Source organism: Nothobranchius furzeri, chromosome 17 (genome assembly GCF_043380555.1).
Source record: "Nothobranchius furzeri strain GRZ-AD chromosome 17, NfurGRZ-RIMD1, whole genome shotgun sequence".
NCBI lineage: Eukaryota > Metazoa > Chordata > Actinopteri > Cyprinodontiformes > Nothobranchiidae > Nothobranchius > Nothobranchius furzeri.
The window spans coordinates 41,885,900-41,905,773 of NC_091757.1; the positions used below are offsets into that span (position 1 = coordinate 41,885,900).

The following is a 19,874-nucleotide window of genomic DNA, read 5'->3' on the forward strand; positions in this document are numbered from 1 at the left end:
CAGAATTGAGATTAAATATTTTTGATCACAATAGTAAAGGAACTATTACAGAACAAGTGTTTCAATAAAATCAGAACATTAATATTTAAGTGCATGGATTAATACATCTGAACTCATGCAGTAGGAAGTAGGAAATATGAAATGCTAGAACAGACACAACTTTATATATATATATATATATATATATATATAAATTTTAATTTGATTAAAGAGATTTTTTTCTTAACGTTCTTGGCATTTTGCCCCACACAAAGTTAAACAAAACAATGTTGATTAAGGTGTGTGTGTGTGTGTGTGTGTGAGAGAGAGAGAGATAGATAGAGAGAGAGAGAGAGAGAGAGAGAGAGAGAGAGAGAGAGAGAGAGAGAGAGAGAGAGAGAGAGAGAGAGAGAGAGAGAGAGAGAGAGAGAGAGAGAGAGAGAGAGAGAGAGAGGGAGTTAAAAAAAACGACCGGAGCGGAGGTTCAGCTCTGTCTTGTCAAATGCACCATGTACGTTACGAAAAAAGTAACTTTAAATATTCAGCCGAAAAAGAGGCGAGCTGAAGAAAACCTAGGGAAAACTGGAGAAACGTGAGCAACAGTGAAGCAATCACAGTGAGATCCGTTACTGTCTGTGTGTGTGCATGGATGAACCGGATGGACTGAGCTCCCGGCCGCCTGCAGTTTTGTGTGTAGGGAGGGGAGGGCGCTCTATGTGACTGGTCAATCACAGAGCGGGAAGACAGTCAGTTACCCAATGAGGATTTCCCTTCAGCACAATTACAGATATTTACTAGTTTTACTCGTTTCATGCTCGTATTCGTCAAAAATGCCTCATCCCTACTAAAAGTTACAGTCTGACCCAGCTGACCCAGCTGAGAAAATGTGACCTTTGTCACAAATTAGAGGCCCTTCATGACGCTACACCAAGAAGACCCATGGCTGTATTAGCTCAAAAGGGTGCTTCTACTAAAAACTGGGCAAAGGGTTTGAATACTCAGGACCATGTGATGTGTCTAGAATTCATTGTTTTTCTGCCAGTATCAGGTGTTTTTTGTACATTACTGAGGGGGGAAAATATTTATTTGATTTAAGCTGCAGTAAGAGTGAAACTCTGAGGGGTTCTGAATACTTTTTGTACCCACTGTATGGTGTGAATTACCTTTTCGTTTAGATTGATTTAGGTTAGGTTAGGAATAGAACCCCATTGGTTATGGTTAGGCTGTGGGTTGTTCATAGCGGAGTCACTAAAATTAATGATTTGACCTGTCAGACTGGAAATGAATTATCTAGCTTCTTATTTATGCTCAAACTTACCTGAAAGACTCATTCTTGTTGTCTCTAAATTTTGAACACACACACTGAACTTCCAGGGAAAAAAAAAAAACTCTTTCCGTTCTGTTTCACTTTGCTCCATTACCAACAGAAAGATTCCAGACTTTGATTTTAACGTGGTAAAGTTGCAGCTTGTCCTTAGCGGGACGCATCCTTGTCATTGTTTATGTGCATTTATCGAATGCTTCTGTTGGCTCTCTTTTTGACCTCAGCTGCTTTCTCTTCTTTATTTCTAAGTGTCTGATGATAAAATTCAGCTGTAATCAACTTTATGGTCCAAATGGTCTTTGTTTAAAGGCCACAATTGCCTATTTTGTGGAGAAAAGTCAGTAAATTTTGTGCGTCGTCATTTATGTGCGTGTGCTGTAGGACTAATGTGACGGTGTGTCAAACTGCATAGACATTCCCCACAATGAAACAAGTCAGCGAGATTGTGGAGGCAGGTCATTCATACTGGTTGAAGTGACAGCGAGTTTTCTGAGCACCATTTTCTTCTCCTTTGTAAGTGCATCTATTTAGATTTGAGCACTTAAGTGAACTGTTGGCACACCTTATATCTCACTTTTCTCAGTATAATATCAATAACCCATACATTATAGAGGAAGTTGTGTTTGTGCATTAAATTGAAAGGTATCCACTCATCCACTCATTGTAAGCATCCCGAGCCTTTTTTCACTAGATCAAATCCAATGTCATATTTTTGAGAGAATAACACAACCCTTTTGCCAATGATGTTTGATTGAAACATTCTAATCATTTAAAATATTCTGAATTTTAAACCCCACAGGCCCCCATGTGCAGACAGACTCAGTCAGCTATTTTAAGAGCCTCCCTGGCAGTGGAGAAGGAAAGCTGTAGAGATGACTGTCCCTGTAGGGTCTGTCGCAGCGACAAATGTGAATAAGTCTTGTTTATTGCAGTTTATAAAATCAGCCGCAGGTCATTTATAGCTCTCCCTCCCTCTCACCTTTGCCTGCTCATCTTCTTGCCTCTCACTCTTCCTCTCTTTTTGTGCTGCATTATTAAACATGGCCGTTGTGATGGATTCAGTTGTGGAACGAGGCTGATGTATCTTTAAAGTTTGTGCTGTACTCAGACATCTGTATTGTACATTTGCACTGGTCTGTGTTTGCTTTTCAGCTGTAATAGCTTGCTCAGTGTTTAAAATACTGCAAATTTTCTTTTTTTTAAGCACACCGAGATGTCTTCCTGATGTTTATTCAGCTCAGCTGACATGCTTTACATCTGGTATTGATAGCATGCTGTTTCATCTTTGCCTTCTGTCTCCTCACAGTTCTGTGGAGCGATTCTGATCGAGCTCAATGCCTTACTACCATTGGCAGTAGCCTGCAGGAGCAGTTCTCTCCTGGGGGTGCGATCAAGCTTTGTTGAAGCTTGTGGCAAGGCAGCGTTTGCCATGTTGAGCCGTTTGCAAGAGAGGGCCCTGGAGGTACCATCCTCTGCACCCTTGAAGAACTTACCTGCTCTGCTTTCTACCTGCATTTATGTGCACCAGCGGCTAGGTTATTACAGTGTCAGGCTGAAGGATTCAGATGCAGCTTCAGCTAAAGTGTAAGAATGAGATATATGCACAATGAGAAGTCATTAAATCTAAGTTGCGGCATTCTTATATGTGACAGTTTGATCTCTTCTCAATGCACATGATGCATTACAGATGTTGGTTAGTCTTTGACTGACTTGATAAGTTTGTTTTCTTCTCTTGTGCTCAGACCCCTGACTCTGCTGCCTCTCCAGAAGTACCAAGAGACAGTTAAGGCCTTGAAAGAACAGCTGACCCATTACTGCATCCAGGTTTGCACGTCCAGCCTTTTCCATGATGCAGAGAGTCATAACTGGGCTGATCCCAAACCCTTCTATGAGGTAAAATCTCCAAAAATTCCATTCATCATAATTTCCTTTGACACCCATACTTTAAATGTAAAATTATACTGATCAGTTTAATTATTTTCACATGACTCAATGGCTGAAGCAGCTATTGCATTGGATGGATTCACATCTTTCAGTGCAAGAAGAGGAAACAATCATGCCACAAGTCTTAGCAAGCTTGTTCTGCAGATCTTGACGAACTTACACTCTAGAGCTTTCTTGCATTTCTGTTTGATTCCCACAATACACCTTTACCTCCCACTTTCCCATTTCCATCTGAGTGTTAGGCTTCCTGAGAACATCTGTGGCTTCCATGCTGCCCCGGGGGCTCCTGGGATTTGTGAATTGTCTGAAGTCTGCAGTCTATACTGGGACTGTCTGGAAACAGCATAGCGCCCCTGGAACTCCACAGTTTTTTTTTTTTTTTTTTTTTGCCCTAAACCAATCTAAACCTTGCGTCTCCTGCTTGCTTTATCCTGATCCCCTCCTCCCCTGCCTTTGTTCCTTCCTCTTTCTCTGGGTCACTGGTGTCAGACAGGCCTGCTGTGTGCAGGTGTGCACTTTTGTTCAGCCATCCAAGGCTGCATCTGTACAAATGAATGTATGGAAGAGGGTTTGCAGAGGAATATGCTGGTGCATATTTATTTTTATCCATGTATTTATTTCTCATGTGCGTGTGTAGATGTATACGTCATATTTTCATCTCCTGGATATTCCACTTGTTTTGTCACAGCTCAACGCAGCTCTTAAGAGAATCATCTTCAGTATGTTTTTCTTGTTTGGGTTAATATTCATCCTGACACGTGAATCCTTGTTGGCAGGAAAAAGTGTTTAATATTTTTACAATAAAGCTGCAGCATATAAATGACATCATTTAGGCTGGTAAAAGGCAGTTTTGATCGTGGCTTTGGCAAGAGCTTTCAGAGTAAATATTGTTTTAATTTAATTTTTATTTTTTTGTCAAATGGTATATAAAAAAAAAGGATTTTACCCCATTGTGATTGGGCTGATTGAATGTATTTTTAAAAATCTGTTTCTTGGATAGTTTGGATTTCCAAAACAAAAGCTAAATCAATCATTTGATCATTTCATGAACATTTCTTTTTACTGACCCCCGCAGAATGGTAAATGGTAAATGGCCTGTATTTGATATAGTGCCTTCTAGAGGCCTGGAGCCCCCCAAGGCACTCTACAACACAATCAGTCATTCACCCATTCTCACACACATTCACACACTGGTGGGGATGAGTTACGATGTAGCCAGAGCTGCCCTGGGGCGCAATGACAGAGGCGAGGCGGCCGAGCACTGGCGCCATCGGTCCCTCTGACCACCACCAGCAGGCAATGTGGGTTAACTGCCTTGCCCAAGGACACAACATCAGTGACTGAGACTGACACAGACTGAGTGGGGCTCGAACCTGCAACCTTCCGATTACAGGGCGAGCACTTAACTCCTGTGCCACCGTCGCCCACAGAAGGAAAATACCTTTTAAGCTATTCACTATCCAAATCTCTTATATTGTGATATAATGAATGAATCTGCCTTTAAATACCAGCACCCAACTCTTAAATCATCATTCATTTCAATATTTATTGATTGTTAGAGAACTTGATAATCTTCAGTCGGTTTTTATTTAATACAGAATTTTAGCCTTTAAAGTAACAATGTGTATTTTCCCTGCCGATAGGGGGCAGTACATGCCTAAATCACTTAATTTTTGTGTTTGAATAAGACCTTACCAATAGATAGCCATTAGCGTCAAAAATCCCTGGGAACGCAGTTTTCGAACGAGTACTTCGTCAAATTGTTCAACCTCCAGCAAAATGACAAGCAGATCAGAGTCGCTTCCAAGCGAACAAGCAAAGAGGTAAATGTGTAAAACAACAAAGATTATGAATGACAAAAGTTTTGTAATCATTTGTTACAAATAAGTAAATGTGTTTTGTCCTCACGGGCTCCCGTAGAAAGAAACATGGTGTCTAATGTGGCGTCGCCCAGAAACTTAGACCCACCCCCATGTATTTTAGTCCAGATTTTTATGGTTATGTGTCATGAAGCTGCCAATATTTTCTAACAACTGGGCATCATATATTTAATTTTCAACAACATTTTGAAAGACAGAGATTAACAATAAAAACTACACATTGTCACTTTAAGGTGTCCATAGTCATCGCTGTCTGACTCTTCTTAATGATTCCCCATGTATCTTCTGTAGAAAACAGATTTAGACTGTCAAACACACACACTCTGTGTCCAAAGAGTCATGCTTGTGAACGTTTAGCTAAATAAAGCCTGGAATTGTCCTGATTTACAATCAACAAATGAATAAAATAAGGCCTGGGAGAAAAAGATGCTCATAGATGATACCACGTGTCTCTCCAAAATTCCAACACATGTCACTTATGTTTGCTGAATAACAATTCAAACAAATTCATAAAACCAATTTGAAGTTTCTGTTGTGTTTCATAAAACTTTTCTGAAAGTTGGGTGAGGAACAATTTGCTTGGAACCAATGTCTCTTCCTGTTTTAGATCCACAGAGATTGCAGTCAGAAGAAAACAACAAAATCTTGTAACATGGTCACACTTCCCTTCGATGGCCAATGCCCAAATCGTAGGAAAGAAATAAATAGCTTGGGAGAGATGAGATAAAATTGGAGGGAAATGAGAAGGAGATGCAGAGACTGATGAGCTGAAGACAGGTGGAAGTTTGAGAGTTTTGGTTTGGATGACAGTATCCCTGCCAGCTTATTGCTGCAGGGTAAATGCAGTATGGTAAGTTGAGATGGGGGTAGTTGAGGGAGAATAGGGATTGCATTCTTCCATAAGTTTCTGTCAGAGCTTCAGGAATATTGACCTCACTCAACCCATCCTCATCCCCTTTCCTTTAACTCTTGTTTTTGTTACTTTATTCAGCACTTTCCCTCTCACTTCCCATAGGTGTGAGCTTGTGTGCATGTGCGCGCGGCCGTTATGATGTGGTTTTCATGACACTGTGACTTTAAAGCAGCCTAAACTCCCAGTGGGAGAGAAAACCCAGGTGCAGAGTGCAGGTGGCATGACCAGAGACACATCCTGGTGATGACAGGCTCGTCTCTGTCTCTCTCTTGCTTCCCCCCTCAGGTTCTCCCTCCCTCCCTCTTCTTCCATATTTATCTTTTCCTTGTTTAGATTCCACTCTGTGTCCACATCATAACATATCTGCATCTGCTGCCCCTCTTCTCTTGCCCCTCCTCCCATCCACCTCTCTTCTTTCCCCCCACAGGGAGAGCGGTGTTCCTTCTCACTGCAGATGTGGTTTTACTTCCTGTGTGGGCTCCGCAGCGACCTGTGGGCAGTGCTTCCTGCTGATTTGGCCAAGGATGTGCTCGGACAGGTGTTGAAAGAGACTTTACAGCTGCTGGTGCAGAGATACGCCACGGTCCGTGCTTCTTACAAGAGACACCTGCAAATCAGGTATTATGGAAATACTATAAAAAACTACAAAGTTAATACCATAAAACAAAACTCATGCTCATGTCAATAGTCTAACTACTTTGTTTAATGACAATAACTCAGAATGAAGAAACCACACAAACTTTTAAGACTTTTTTTTTTTTGCATTAATTCATGTGTTTCTCCCCAAAATAAGAATGATTAGGTTTCAGGTTGCATTTTACAGTCAAACTACTGGATATAATAATATACAATAATTGACAAAATGTGATTATATTTTCCAATTTCTAGATTAGTATTCATATCTTTTAACCAAAACCAACCTTTTTTCTTTCTTGATAAATAGCAAATGATATATAAAATAAAAATGTGAATATTGAAGTTAATTATTCCATAGTTGTATTTTTGGTATAGTTTTGTCTTCTAGTTTTCATTCTGGCCCCTGAATAAACATGAGGAATACTATTTAAGAAAACAAGTGGTTTGATTTTATACTTTAAAAGGATTCTTGTTCTTTCTAGTTGAAGTGCTGGTCTCAATATGATGATGATGATGATGATGATGATGGTGATGGTGATGATGATGATGATGGTGATGAGAGATTCTGACATTGGATTCTGTGTTCTGTGTTCTTAAATTAATGGCACACTTAGTGAATTTTGGTTGTTTTCCCTTATGTTGAAATTTTGAAAACAGATTAATTGAAATACGACACCGTTCGATTGAGGAATAGTGGCAAAGGTAAAATGTGGCATTGTTGCATTTGATGTTTAGCCTAGAAATCTAGACAAACCACTGCAGTAGCAAAAGATTTTGCTCTGCAGGTTGGTCTAGCCACTCTCCACTGTACCCTCAGCAGGTCTGCCATTGGCTTGAACAGTTTTGTGTCAGACCAATCACAGCGCTCCACGTTTGTAGAGAGGCGTTGGACGGGCTTAGCACCAGAGCTGTGATGAAGAAAGACTACATGGTGCTGTCAACTCAGGAGAGGTGCTCATTCAACGACTTTGGCATCAACTTTGGACAATTTAGACTTATTCTGTCTTTGAAACCAGAGCAGATAGAGGCACTCAAGTCATTCGTTTAGAAAAAAAGGATATTTTTGCTTTTTCTTCCTCCACTTCTTTTTCTACATCTTCAACGGTGAATGACGAACAGCCCTTTTGACTAATTTCCATAGCCACAAATACGTTACATTGTTTATTGCTCTGATTGGTCCTAGTGCTGTCCAATTGCGTGCTGAGACAGTTCAAAAGGCAACTGTAGATTTTGCCCCACAACTGAGCTCTGAATATAAGTCTTAGCCATGTATAGAATGGATTGCCAGGCTACTTCATTGTTTCACACGGTGCAGCTGAAGAGTGTGAGGTAAAGTGAAACAGCTCTTTATTGTTCTGTCACTGTGTCTCTGATATAAAGTCAGGCTTGATGATTAAGTTATTAACAGATTGCTTAACCAACTTAGTGAAAGGTTTGAATATTTAATGAAAAGTAATGATTTGGTACAGCAAAGAGTGGCATTTAAAGCGAAACTCAACACAACTCTTACTCAGTAATTTAATAATTGGCTATATTTAGTCCACTTCGATCATATTATTTGTTTTAATCTAATGTTTTTTTCTCTTCATTTTTTAGATCTGACATAACAGCAATATTGCTTTATGTGGAGCACCTTCTGTGGAGTGTGTGTGAGAGTCCCGAGTCCTTGGTGCTCATCGACCCCCCTTCAGAAATTACCATTAAAGCAGGTGGCTCCAACTGGCCTTCCCAAATCCACAGCCTGTGTGACCAACTTCTGATGATCCTTGTAGTCGTTACAGCACCCTTATCTTTAGTGCATAGGTTGGTATTGTGTATAGAAATTGTTTTCCTTGTCGAACTAAATGACATTTAAATAAATAAATAAATAAATAAATAAATAAATAAATAAATAAATAAATAAATAAAGAGACTAGAGCTTTTGGTGCAAATTGCAGATGTTTTAAATCTATGTGCAATTGAAATTCCTGCAGGACATTTGTGATTAATGCTTCGGAGGACTCTACATCACAGCAGCCTGAAAGCCCCGTTGTACGCTGGCTAAATGCTATCAAGCCTGACCTCTACACAGAGCGGGCCATACGGTATGTAAAGTACACCCATCGTACCATCTGTCACCCATCATCCGGTCGGCTCACATAAAGCTTAAATATTCACACACACACAAACATACTGGCATGCTGCACAAGCTCTTCCACTCAACAGACAACCATGATGTTGGGAGGTACACCTGCAAGCTGCAAGAGGAGATATATAACCTGCTGCTTGGGTTTCACTCTGGGGTTGCAGTGATAATCTAGCACAGACGCAAGGTGGGGGAGAAAAACTTTAAACCAGCATCACCTCTGACTCAGATAAAGTCGATGGTTGTGGGAGCTTTTACACCCTTGTTGCCACCCCACCCCCTCATTTTTCCACAGCCACAAGAACAGTATTTGTGTACATATGTTTGTGTCCAGTTGCTGCTGTGAGCTGTGCAGTCAATCACTTCTGCTTCACCCTTGTCTCCACCCTCCTCCTTTTTCAAATCTCTCACAACCAGTGGTGCACAAATCATACTCACGCCTACTTTCATTCGAAGTATTTAAGGGCTGGAATAAGTTTTATTTTATGGCCTTTTTTCCTCCCTTTAGTCCTCCCTCCTGCTGTTCTGCAAGGGCACCAGGAGGCATGAAGATGGCTCAAAGCCAGGACCTAATTGTTGTACCCAAACCGTTTCTCTGTCCATAAAATATGTAAATGTTCTTGCATGAAACTTTAAAATCACTGATAAGTTGTCACACATTGCTGTAAATAAAGCCTCTGATGTTGTTTTATTTAGTTTTTTAATGCTTTTCCTGCTTTCCTTTGACCACATCTGCCTGCATCAGTGTGTTTTACATTTGTAGGCTGACCTTGCACCGCATATTTATCAATGTAGTTAAAAGAGGATCTCTTTTGAATTTGCAGTCCCAGTGACATCATAAATTGCGCTGTCAGATTGAGGCATAGTTTTCCTCAGTCAAGCAGTGGGGTGCTTTTTCTGCTTGAGCCTTTTGGCTCAGATGGAATGGTTAATTTCTGGGCAGACACCCTCCTGCGCCGCCTCCCGCCTGCTTGCTCTTAAGACCAACTCTGACCACACTTTCCATTAGATTTTATTGAGATGTATAAAATAACGTGCGGGCGCACATGCTGGCGTGCTCCCGCAAGCAACAGCTCCGAAGAGCACACACACACTTGTGCACTTTCACACACCAAGGATACGGCTCATTACTCACAGCTGGCTGCAGCCTCTTGGTTATACAAAAGATGTAGGAGGGGGGTGTTGCTGTATATTCATGTATTTGGCTGTCTCCCAAATGTTAATTTGCTTTTATCTGGCTAAGATTAGAGCTAATTCCTTCCCGGTGCAAGCTAAAAGTAAGTAAGCAAGTGAGTGAAGGCAACTTGATACTAAGCCTTTATGTGGAGTGAGTGAGTGACACTGAAGGAAGTTACCATTGTAGCTATTCCCCAGTTTCTACCTCCCAGACTGTCTTCCAACACTTCTTTGTCTTTGATTTGCAAAGTCTTCCTTGGCCTTCGTAGTCTCTTGCTATATAGACTCCTATCAGAATACTCACCTGACACTGCAGAACTGTCAACTTTATTTTTTCCCCTTCTTTCCTCCATCCCTCAGTGATGGCCTGATGGGCGAGGCAGCCTTGGCATGCCAGTTGAGACTACTGACCTCTGACCCAGACTGCAGTCCCAAGTTGCTGTTGCGAATGCTGCTATACGAAGACTGTCACCTGCCCAGAATACTCCTGGAAAATTCCTGTGAGTCTTTTTGTTGTAGAAAGAGAGCTACCAGTGTGCTTAGCTGTCCCTCTTTCAGAAGGAAATGAAACCACTTTTTCCTTGAATACTTTCTATTTTTGCAATTTAGGCCCTCGGAACGGGTCCCCCCTGGGGATGTCTGTGGGATGTGTTTACTCGTGTCTTAATTATAGTGCAATGAGATCCTAAGCTAGTTATATAGACTGTGAGATGAGCTCTATCCATTTTATGAAGTTATCATCAGCATCTTTGCTATCATCATCATTTTCACCTTGGTCATCATCATTACTAAATCGATAGAGCAAAGTAATAAACACTCAACTGGCCCAGGCAGAGCACACGCTCTGACCTTTAAAGGTTTTTTTCCCCTTCCTTCTTTTCTCTTCCGCACGGCAACAGTCTAACCTTTAAAGACTGTTGTGCACTCGCACATTAATTCACATTATAGCGACCTCATTAATAACTCTCGCCGGCTGGTTCCCTTGCTCGGTTTGGGCCTGACTCAGAGGCCGCGCGTTGCTGCTCCCCGCACATTGCCGTAAATCAACTCTAAAAGCACTGACGCTCACGTGTTATCGCTGTGACGGGATAATTAGCCAGGATACAGACAGACAGAGGAACAGCTTGACTGGAATGCCTTCGCTGCAATACGACACGGCTCTTTCCTGTATGTTTTAGGCTTGTCCCTGTTGATAAAAAACTCAACTCTCAGCGTACTCATGTATAAATAATGCATTGAATTCCAAACTACTTCGACTATAAATGTTTTTTTCTCACATCTGTCTATATAGCTTAGTGTATTCTGGCTCTTAAAATAAGCTGCTAGAGAAGTTACAGGTTAAAAAAATAACAATAAATGAAGGGCACATCTTTTCTATTTTCTGACAAGCTTATTTTTTTGCCATGTTTTAACCAGTGCTGTGCCTACTCACAACTGAGAGGCACCACACTTATGACGCGCACACACACACACACACACACACACACACACACACACACACACACACACACACACACACACACACACACTTTATTGTCTTCGGTGTGTCTGCTTCCAATTAAAGAGGTTTGCAGAAAGGACCCTCGTGAGTGGTTGACTGGTTGTCCAGAAGACAAACAGGTGCACGCGCTGGCTACGCATCAAGGTTGGAAAAGCAAAGAGACGGAACGGCAGGGAAAAGTAGAACAAAGCAAATGAGAAATCAGCACAGAAAGCAAAACACACTGGAATCATTGTGCGCTGCACAAGTTGCGGAAACTCCACCGAGACGTGCCAGCGCACTGACATCTGTTTTTCTGAAGTCATCTGCTGCTTCATAATGGGATCATTATTAAAAGGCACCTAGTTAACCTGCCGTGCTCTCCAGCACTCCAAGTGGAAATTAATGTTAGTCAACCCTGTTTCTTCGTCCCATCACAGCCACAGCAATGATATCCATAACACTGTCTCCTTGAGGACCAATTATCAGACAGTTTGTGAACAAGGTGCCTGCCTGATCCACACAATGCCATCTAATAGGCTCATTGTGGATCAGCTCACTTTATTGCTTTTCATTTTTTAGCTGAGCATAAGCTGGTGGTTAATGGCCCAAGAAAAATGTTTTTGGAGAAGTGCTTCCGTAAACTATTGTTCGTCTCAGTCTTTACGACAACATCCCAGCTATCAAATGGGATGGGTTTGATAAAAGGGGGTTTGAATAAAGGTAACTGGACTTCTTTGGTTTCTTGAAGGTGTTTCGCTTCTCACCCAAGGAACTTTGTTAATTCGGACTGGAATATGGGAGGGTCAAGTTTCTAAACTGTAGCTGTTTGTTGCTTAATGAGCAGAAACTACTTATGAATACCCATCCTCCCTACCTCATGAGGAGTCGTTGGAGTCACTAGCCTATTGTGTGGGAATTGTTGTTCTGATTAGATGCTGGAGGGTGTGACCTAGAATGAAACTGTTTTGGAATTTGATCCAGAACTGCACTTCACCTTTCCTCCACCTACCATAAACAACACATCTTCAGGAAACCACAGAAATTCAGTTGCCTTCATTCAAACTCCTTTTGATTACAATGACCCGGATGAATGAGAACTTTCACCAGTATTTGAAAATAGGGTCAATAATCTCAGACTGAACACATTCCTGAACTAGGTCCTAAACCTCCAGCATGACAACAAGATCTGAAATGTTAACATAAAACTTTTAATACCTGTACTTAAAGGATGCAATGATGTTCTTTCTTTCTTTTATATATTTTATTAATTTGGGCCAACACTATAATATCAAGAAATAATAGTGTAACAGTAAAATATTAATGCTGTTCTGAATTCTGTTTCCAATGTAGTGAGAAAAACAAAAATGATTGAACAAGTTGATCTAATGATTTAGTCTCTCAAGATGAAGCAGTCAAGCAAACATCATTTAGTGTAGGTGAAAGGTCTTGGGTGAGTGGAGACAGTAGTTCTTGTACTTATAAGATGTTAGTGTAAGTTTCTGCTGCCAAACAAGCTAACACACCTGTGACCCTGTGGCTGCGCAGGAGTTCTTTTATTTATTTATTTTTTCAACTTTGTTTTCATTTATTGACATTAAAATAAAAATACAAAACTAAATTGCTAAAAGCCAAAATGAAAAAGGGGACAGAAAGAAGAAAAACTTATGTTAGCTGCCCCTTTTAACTAAAATAACATTAATACAAATGAAACAAACATATGATTCTTAAAAAAAATATGAACACTGTTGTTTCTGGACTAGTTGGCCGACACAACCTCAACCCATGAATTGAAAAAAAAAGAGAGAACAAGTTAAACAGAAAGAAGCGTAAAGCTATATACATATATACTTACATAAATACACATATGCCTACATAGACTTGTTCCCTTTTTCATCGACGTGCGCTTTTCCTAACTGGAAACTTGCTGATCAAGTAGCTACATCTGCTTAAGCATTTGATCCTAATTTAAAAATACATCAAAACTCCATCACAGCTAATAATGTAAGACAACATTAATTTATTTAACTGAAATATCTCCTTATCATTTTTTTTAGTTTAGTAGTTTGTTTTTGAACAAGTTCAATGAATGATCTATCAGTTAGTTGATCTCCCGGTGAAAGGGTTAACGCAAATTATTTAGCATTTGGATACAAGTGGTAACGGCTTAGCCTGTATTAGTTTTAAAGGGATACTACGCTACTTTTTTGTGTTTTTAAGTCATTTTCTTGAGACGGTATGTGCTAAAATGACCTTTTATTGGGTTAATGAAATGCCACTCAGACCCCACTGCCCTCTGTGTACAGAATATTGCACTTTAAACTTTAGTCTGTCGAGCCGCCACTTGTGGACTGTGGGAAAAAAGAGCCGACATGCCTGGCGCTGCAGTCTGGTTCTGTGTTTCCTGTCTGTTTTAGATCGTGAACACAACTGATTTGTTTGATTTAGTGAGGATCACTCTTGTAGAAACTAATGAAGGTTGGGGAGACATTTTAACAGTTAAATTAAGGTGTTAAAAGACGAATGCGCAGCGTTTTGCTTTGAGCACAGATAATTAAAACATACGCTAGGGGGTGCTAAAAGCAAGCAAAACTGAGAAGTGTGCCTTTAAATAATTAGAATAACAGGCACCTGCTTGTGCAATATTTTGGAAAGGAAAATTACTTTAAAATTACTATTAATCAAATGATTTTAACTACCAGTATTTTATACCATGACTTCATGCATAATGATTCAAATGAAGCTAAAAATAATGCACTTTCTCACACTTTTATAGAATTCTAGGAAAATAATATCACTGCATCATGTTTAGACTGTTGCATTGTTAGTCCTGGACCAAAGAAAATGTTAGTTTTCCTGTTAATTACAGATCATGCTTTAGCTGGGCGATTGCAAACAAGAAAGAGCACAAATGATGATATGAGGTTTCAAATACACCTTTAACAGAATCACTGCTTCCTACCCAAATGTTTGTTTATTTTACCTTCTGATCCATCTCTGCTGTACAGCAGCTAATTTTTGCCTTGTCTTTTTAAAACAGTCTAGCATTAGTCAGTAGGAAGTTAGACCGCCCTCCATCACAGCACAGCCTCTCCTCATTGACTGGTGTGTTGCATACACTCTCCTATACAAATAGCTGTCATCTCCCACACAGTAAGACTGACAGACCACTAGATGTCTGCCACCTCTGGAGCAGCGGACCTTTCCTCAGCAATCCCTGTCAACTTAACACACACACACGCGTGCACGCGCGCACACACACACATCATCAGAAATACACACAAAAACTACATATAGACATCCATATGGGTTTTACACAGACACAGACACACACACCTCCATCCCCAGCCCTCTGCTCAGACAGCAACCCCCACAAGGACACCCTGTCAAAACCTCTTCCTTTTCACTTCCTGTCTCTATGTACCATGGATCCCACAGCCAGGGGCTTTGAAATCTGTTTCTTTTTTAAGTTTTTTTTTTTCTTCCAACTAACACAGATGTGGGTTTTTCTTCCCCTTCTATTCCACACTGGCTTTTGTTCACCCTTTCTGTTAACATGTGTCAGGCAAGGCAGCCTTGACATTTTCCAGTGTGTGTGTTTCTTTCTGTTCATAGAAATCAAGATGTTGTTTTACAGAATTGTATTTTGTATCCTGCTATACATAACTATATAGAGTTGATATTTTAAGATTCCTAATTCAAAAAACAGGTATTTCATTCACGTGCGCTCCTTCGTGTGTGCGCTTAAATATGCGTATGCTCTTTCATCTCTTAGTGCATTTGATTGTTTGTGAGTGTGTCAGGTGCTCTAGAATACAGAGAGTTTAAAAATTCATCAACATTTTGAATACCCACACATGCAATGGTATCGTTCTGCAAGTGTACCACCGAGCTTACTCTGTGTTCTTTCAGATTTTTGCCAGGAGAGTGGCTCAGAAATGTCCACAGAGAATTGCAAGGCAGGAGACAACTTCATAGTTGCTTTGTTCAACCTCTTCCTCTGCCTGAATAATGTTCCCAAGGCTTTGACTCAGGCCCTTCAGCCTTACCTGGAGAGGGGACATGTTTGGCAACATCTCTACTCATTGGCAGGTATGTAGCACACATAATGTGGGTCTCCTGGGTCATTACTGTAGAATGTTAGAAATATGAAAACAAAAGTGTAGAACTAGCTCATCATGAGACCAAATAATATATATTTTTTTAAAACTCATATTTAAAATGTTGACAAACTTGAAACTGTCGGACATTGTAAAAAATTACTTTAAAAAATGGGATGTGTTCCCTTCTGTTTGACTACTAACATCAGAAATCATAGACGGCTAATATTTGTAGTATGACTGATTTATTCTAAATCCATTCAGGCACAAATCTGGTTGAGGACTTACATTTTCAAAGTTGGGTTAGACCCAAATGTGAAAGCTGTGAGGCTGAGTAGTAAATATTCACAGTTTTTTCTAGTGACACCTGAGCACCCAAGTATTCTGACAGAATGAATGGACTGATCTCTGAACAAGTGAGTGGACTTCCTTACATGGAGGGTCCTGCGGTCACGTTGAGAAGGGTACGGGTCTGCAGCCGTATACTATTGACCTTCCTTGTTGCTCATTGGCCCTGATGTGCGTGGATGTAAACATCCATCCCTTTAGCTCCCGGTGAGATTTATGACAGCCACCATCAGCAACACACCTTGCTGCTGAATTATGGAAACACACTGCATTTTCTTATCAATGAGGGAAAAGGCAGTATAATGGCATAGAAAGTAATTCATTTGAATATATCTTATTAAATAAATAATCCCATTAGTAACGGTCACTGGTGCTCAGAGGCACTTGTGGGCCAGGAGGTTTTGTTGTTGCATAACTCTCATTTTCCCTTGTTTCATGAGTTAGACCTCTCTGCTTTTACCAAGGCTAACACAGTGCCATAGTGTCTCGTCTTAGTTCTGCTTAACGTAACCCTGTATGGAAACATGTAGTCTATTTTAGACCACAGTTATAGTTTAATGCAATAATCTTCTGCTGGAAGAGAAGGTTCACCGTAAGGTCCATCTTTCTTGTATGAAATATGAAGAGGTGCTTGAATGTAATGATTCTGTGTGAGCTACTTATCACTGGCATCACCATCATCAGTCAGTCAGGATGGGCCCATTGAGATGTGCACTGAGGGGGTGTACCCTGTATGAAACCTTTCACCCATGCTACTACAGAGCACTGGTATAATACAAGCACTGTATTATCCTAACCCTAACCCTCCTGTCAGTTGAGTACTGTGAGAGCGACCATTTTTAGTGAAGTTTTTAATAAATAATTAAACATAAAAAATGAATAGAATTCAAACTTATTCAACATCACTCCGAAACAAACTTGAATTTTTACCATCTCGCTGCTACTTTTGTGCGCTTCAAGTAAAAGGACACTTATGAATCCACTAATGTGCAACAACTGACCAATGAGGGCAAACTTGGCACTTCACAGAAAGCCCTTAAAAAGACAGTAGCAGAATGTTTTAGGTGAATAAAGCACAAAACGAGACAAACCATGTGCTTTGTTACCATTAAAGAACGGGAATGTATCTTATTGGGTAAATTATAACATTATGAGGTAAAATAAATTTTGATTAGACAATCAAAAATATTGTATTTGAACTAGTATTCATTAACTGAACCAGTTGTAAGAATCTTTTTTAAACCAACCAATGTGTAGCTACTATATTTCACTGACTGCAATCATTCCCAGTTTCTTTTAGCCCTGTCTCTGAGGCAGGCTTCATTGGAAAGCTTAATCAGAACCCCTGCAGAGTGGAGGGTGATTCTTATATCCTGGCTGAGTGGTAATTACTGCAGCATAAATTAGGATGGTTGGGAAAGAGTATTTGGATGGGGACAGAACACGGGAGGGGTCTACAGAAGGAACAAACTGAAGAAAGAGTTGAAATTCTCAATGTCAAGCTGTGATCGTTTATCCTCACAGGGTAATTAGTTTAATTATTGAACTGTTCCAAATCTGTATATTTAAATTTTGGTTACAGGATACCCGAGTGACCTCATTGCTATTTAAACTATTTTCCGAGTGAATATTCAGGGATTACATGGAATTTTGGACAATTTTGTTCTGCATTCTGGTGTTTCATCACACCGTAGAAGGTTGTTCCAAATCAATGTGCTTGTCAATGGCGTAAAGGTGGTGTTAAGTCTGAGAATCAAGTTATTTTGAAAAAGTCACTTAAGGCCACATTTCCCACAGAGTGCTTTTCCTTTAAAAAGCCATAAAATGTTCTGATTCACTCTCTTCATTTTCTTTGGCTCTGAGGTCACCTATTCACCAGGCATCCCTGGAGAGCCCAATGTCACCACAATAATTCTCCCTTTTGTTGCCAGTCATGTTACAGCCAAATCTGTAAGACATTTCTATGTGCCATACAGCTTTACTCTGTAGATGTTCAGTTATTAATTGTATTTCAAAGGGGGAAAGAAATGAAAACCACAGTGCACCTGGGAAAGTAGGGGTTGATCTATGAAAGGATTGGTACACCGAAAAACCGTATTTTAATTATGATTTCTGATTATTATCAGTCACTGTGAGTTTTTCATGCAGGCTGAACATGAAAATAGTCTCCTACACCTATCTCCTGCGTTAGCTTCTGATAGAAAATAGACAGTGAAAATCTAGGATTTGAAAAGCCTGACTTCTGTAAAATGGTTGATTGGACTCACCCAAGAAGGGTGAGTCCAATCAACAGCAATGGGAACGGCTCTGTTATCGTCCAGGGAAGAGCATGGGACGTCTTGGCTAGCAGAAGCTAACCATTAGTATTAGCAACTCAACTACACAGCAGAAGCTCCTCCAGGCTTGTTTTATTTGTGGAGATAAAACATCCATGTCGCAGAGCAACCAGAGTTAGTGATAGAGTCGTGTTGCTGTTCCAGCCTGAGGCAAGATGTCGAAATGTAAGGAAATAAGACTCTAAATCCTGCTGTCTACTGCCTCTCTCTGCTGCAGCAGACTTGTCTGCGATGATCCAGGCAGACGTGTCCGTGGAGAAAAAAAGAAGAAAATTTTAAACAAAATATGTAAAGAGTTATTGAGACATCTCCTTATAGGTACTCATTAGACTTTGAGAAACAACGTATTTGTGCCTGGTTTTCTCTATTGCAGTTTTGTCTCAATGGAAAAAATACAGAGATAATTAGTGCAGCCTTAAATTGTTTAACATTTGTTGTTTTGTTTATTATTTTAAAAAGACACAACTCAGGCGGTTCCAGTGGTGATCACCTGTGTTCGAGAGATAGTGTTCAAATCAACCAACAGCCTTCTGCTGCATCTGGTGACCATGGTTCTGAGCCAACCGGTCATGGGAGAGTCCAGAGGAGCCCCGCTCAAGTGTCACACCCCTGAGAGCATCTTGGCCAAAATACCCAATGACTGGAATTATAATTTGCTTGACAGAAGAGGAATTGACTCTAATAGTACGCATATTTCCTAATTATTTATAAAAAAAAGGTTTTATGTTGTTTTCCAAATCTGACATTTCTTTCATCTTCCAGCTTCCATATCCTTTTTGATTCAAGCTTTGTCCTTCATTTTCACCAACCTGCCTTTGGCTGCAGCATCCATGCCCGCCCCCATCCGCTTCCTCTTTCAAGATGCAGAGAAGCACCTCTCCCAGCATTCCAGGCAACTGCGACCAATGGGCCTGTTGCTTTGGTCCTTCCTGGGCAGCTTGATTCAAAGTCTGGAGGCCCCAAACACACTTGAGCAGCTCAGTGGTTTGGATCTGGACGGTGGGTCAAAGGAATGCTTATCACTTATTGGAGAGTGCGTGCTGGCTGCCATGAGCATCCAACAAAAGGTAAAAATTGCAATATTAAATAAAAAAGTAAAAGTTAAGCTTGTTGCTGTTTCTTGTTCATTGTGTGTTTCTTCATGTGTTTGATAATTAATTTGACATGTGCCCTACGACAGGGTGTTCCCAAACTTACTGTACACAAAGTTCTGCAGGCTCTGGAGGAAAAAAGACCCAACTGGATAAACACGCAGATGCAGAAGGCTCGCAAACTCTGTGCAGAAAGGTGAGATCCCACCTGATTTAAACAGGTCAAGGCCTGGTGGTTGTTTCGGTCATCTGTTCAGTTAAAAGCTGTTTTAGTTGTTATCCATCGTTGTTCTCATGAGAGCTTTCAATTGAAGTGAGTAATGATTTTCCTAAGATTGTTTTCATTGTAAAAAAAAATCGTCTTTAAACAATCAGTCTCTAAATTTTATTTTCCATCACTAAGATGGAGGTTGTGCTGATGGTCTGATAAAGGAGAAGGTTCAAACTGATCACACTGACAGATGTTGTATAGTTATTTGACATGAAAAAGAGACTTTTATCAAGACTTCGTAAAAGAGACTGTTTTAATTGAGCACTTGATG

At 40.3% G+C, this 19,874-nt stretch overlaps 1 protein-coding gene across 4 annotated transcripts in view; it reads left to right on the plus strand.

The window, feature by feature from the left end:
* Nucleotides 1-19,874, plus strand: part of kiaa0825 (KIAA0825 ortholog) — a 204,770-nt gene that overhangs the window by 81,406 nt on the left and 103,490 nt on the right. For 3 of the 4 annotated variants that reach the window (XM_070546078.1, XM_015972418.3, XM_070546079.1), the window contains 10 exons: nucleotides 2,610-2,887; nucleotides 3,046-3,196; nucleotides 6,468-6,658; nucleotides 8,273-8,479; nucleotides 8,650-8,760; nucleotides 10,338-10,477; nucleotides 15,370-15,549; nucleotides 18,701-18,925; nucleotides 19,004-19,308; nucleotides 19,422-19,528. In XM_070546078.1, the coding sequence (XP_070402179.1) occupies nucleotides 2,610-2,887; nucleotides 3,046-3,196; nucleotides 6,468-6,658; nucleotides 8,273-8,479; nucleotides 8,650-8,760; nucleotides 10,338-10,477; nucleotides 15,370-15,549; nucleotides 18,701-18,925; nucleotides 19,004-19,308; nucleotides 19,422-19,528 (1,895 nt within the window). The remainder of the gene's footprint in view (nucleotides 1-2,609; nucleotides 2,888-3,045; nucleotides 3,197-6,467; nucleotides 6,659-8,272; nucleotides 8,480-8,649; nucleotides 8,761-10,337; nucleotides 10,478-15,369; nucleotides 15,550-18,700; nucleotides 18,926-19,003; nucleotides 19,309-19,421; nucleotides 19,529-19,874) is intronic. The other variant, XM_070546080.1, reaches the window with a different exon arrangement.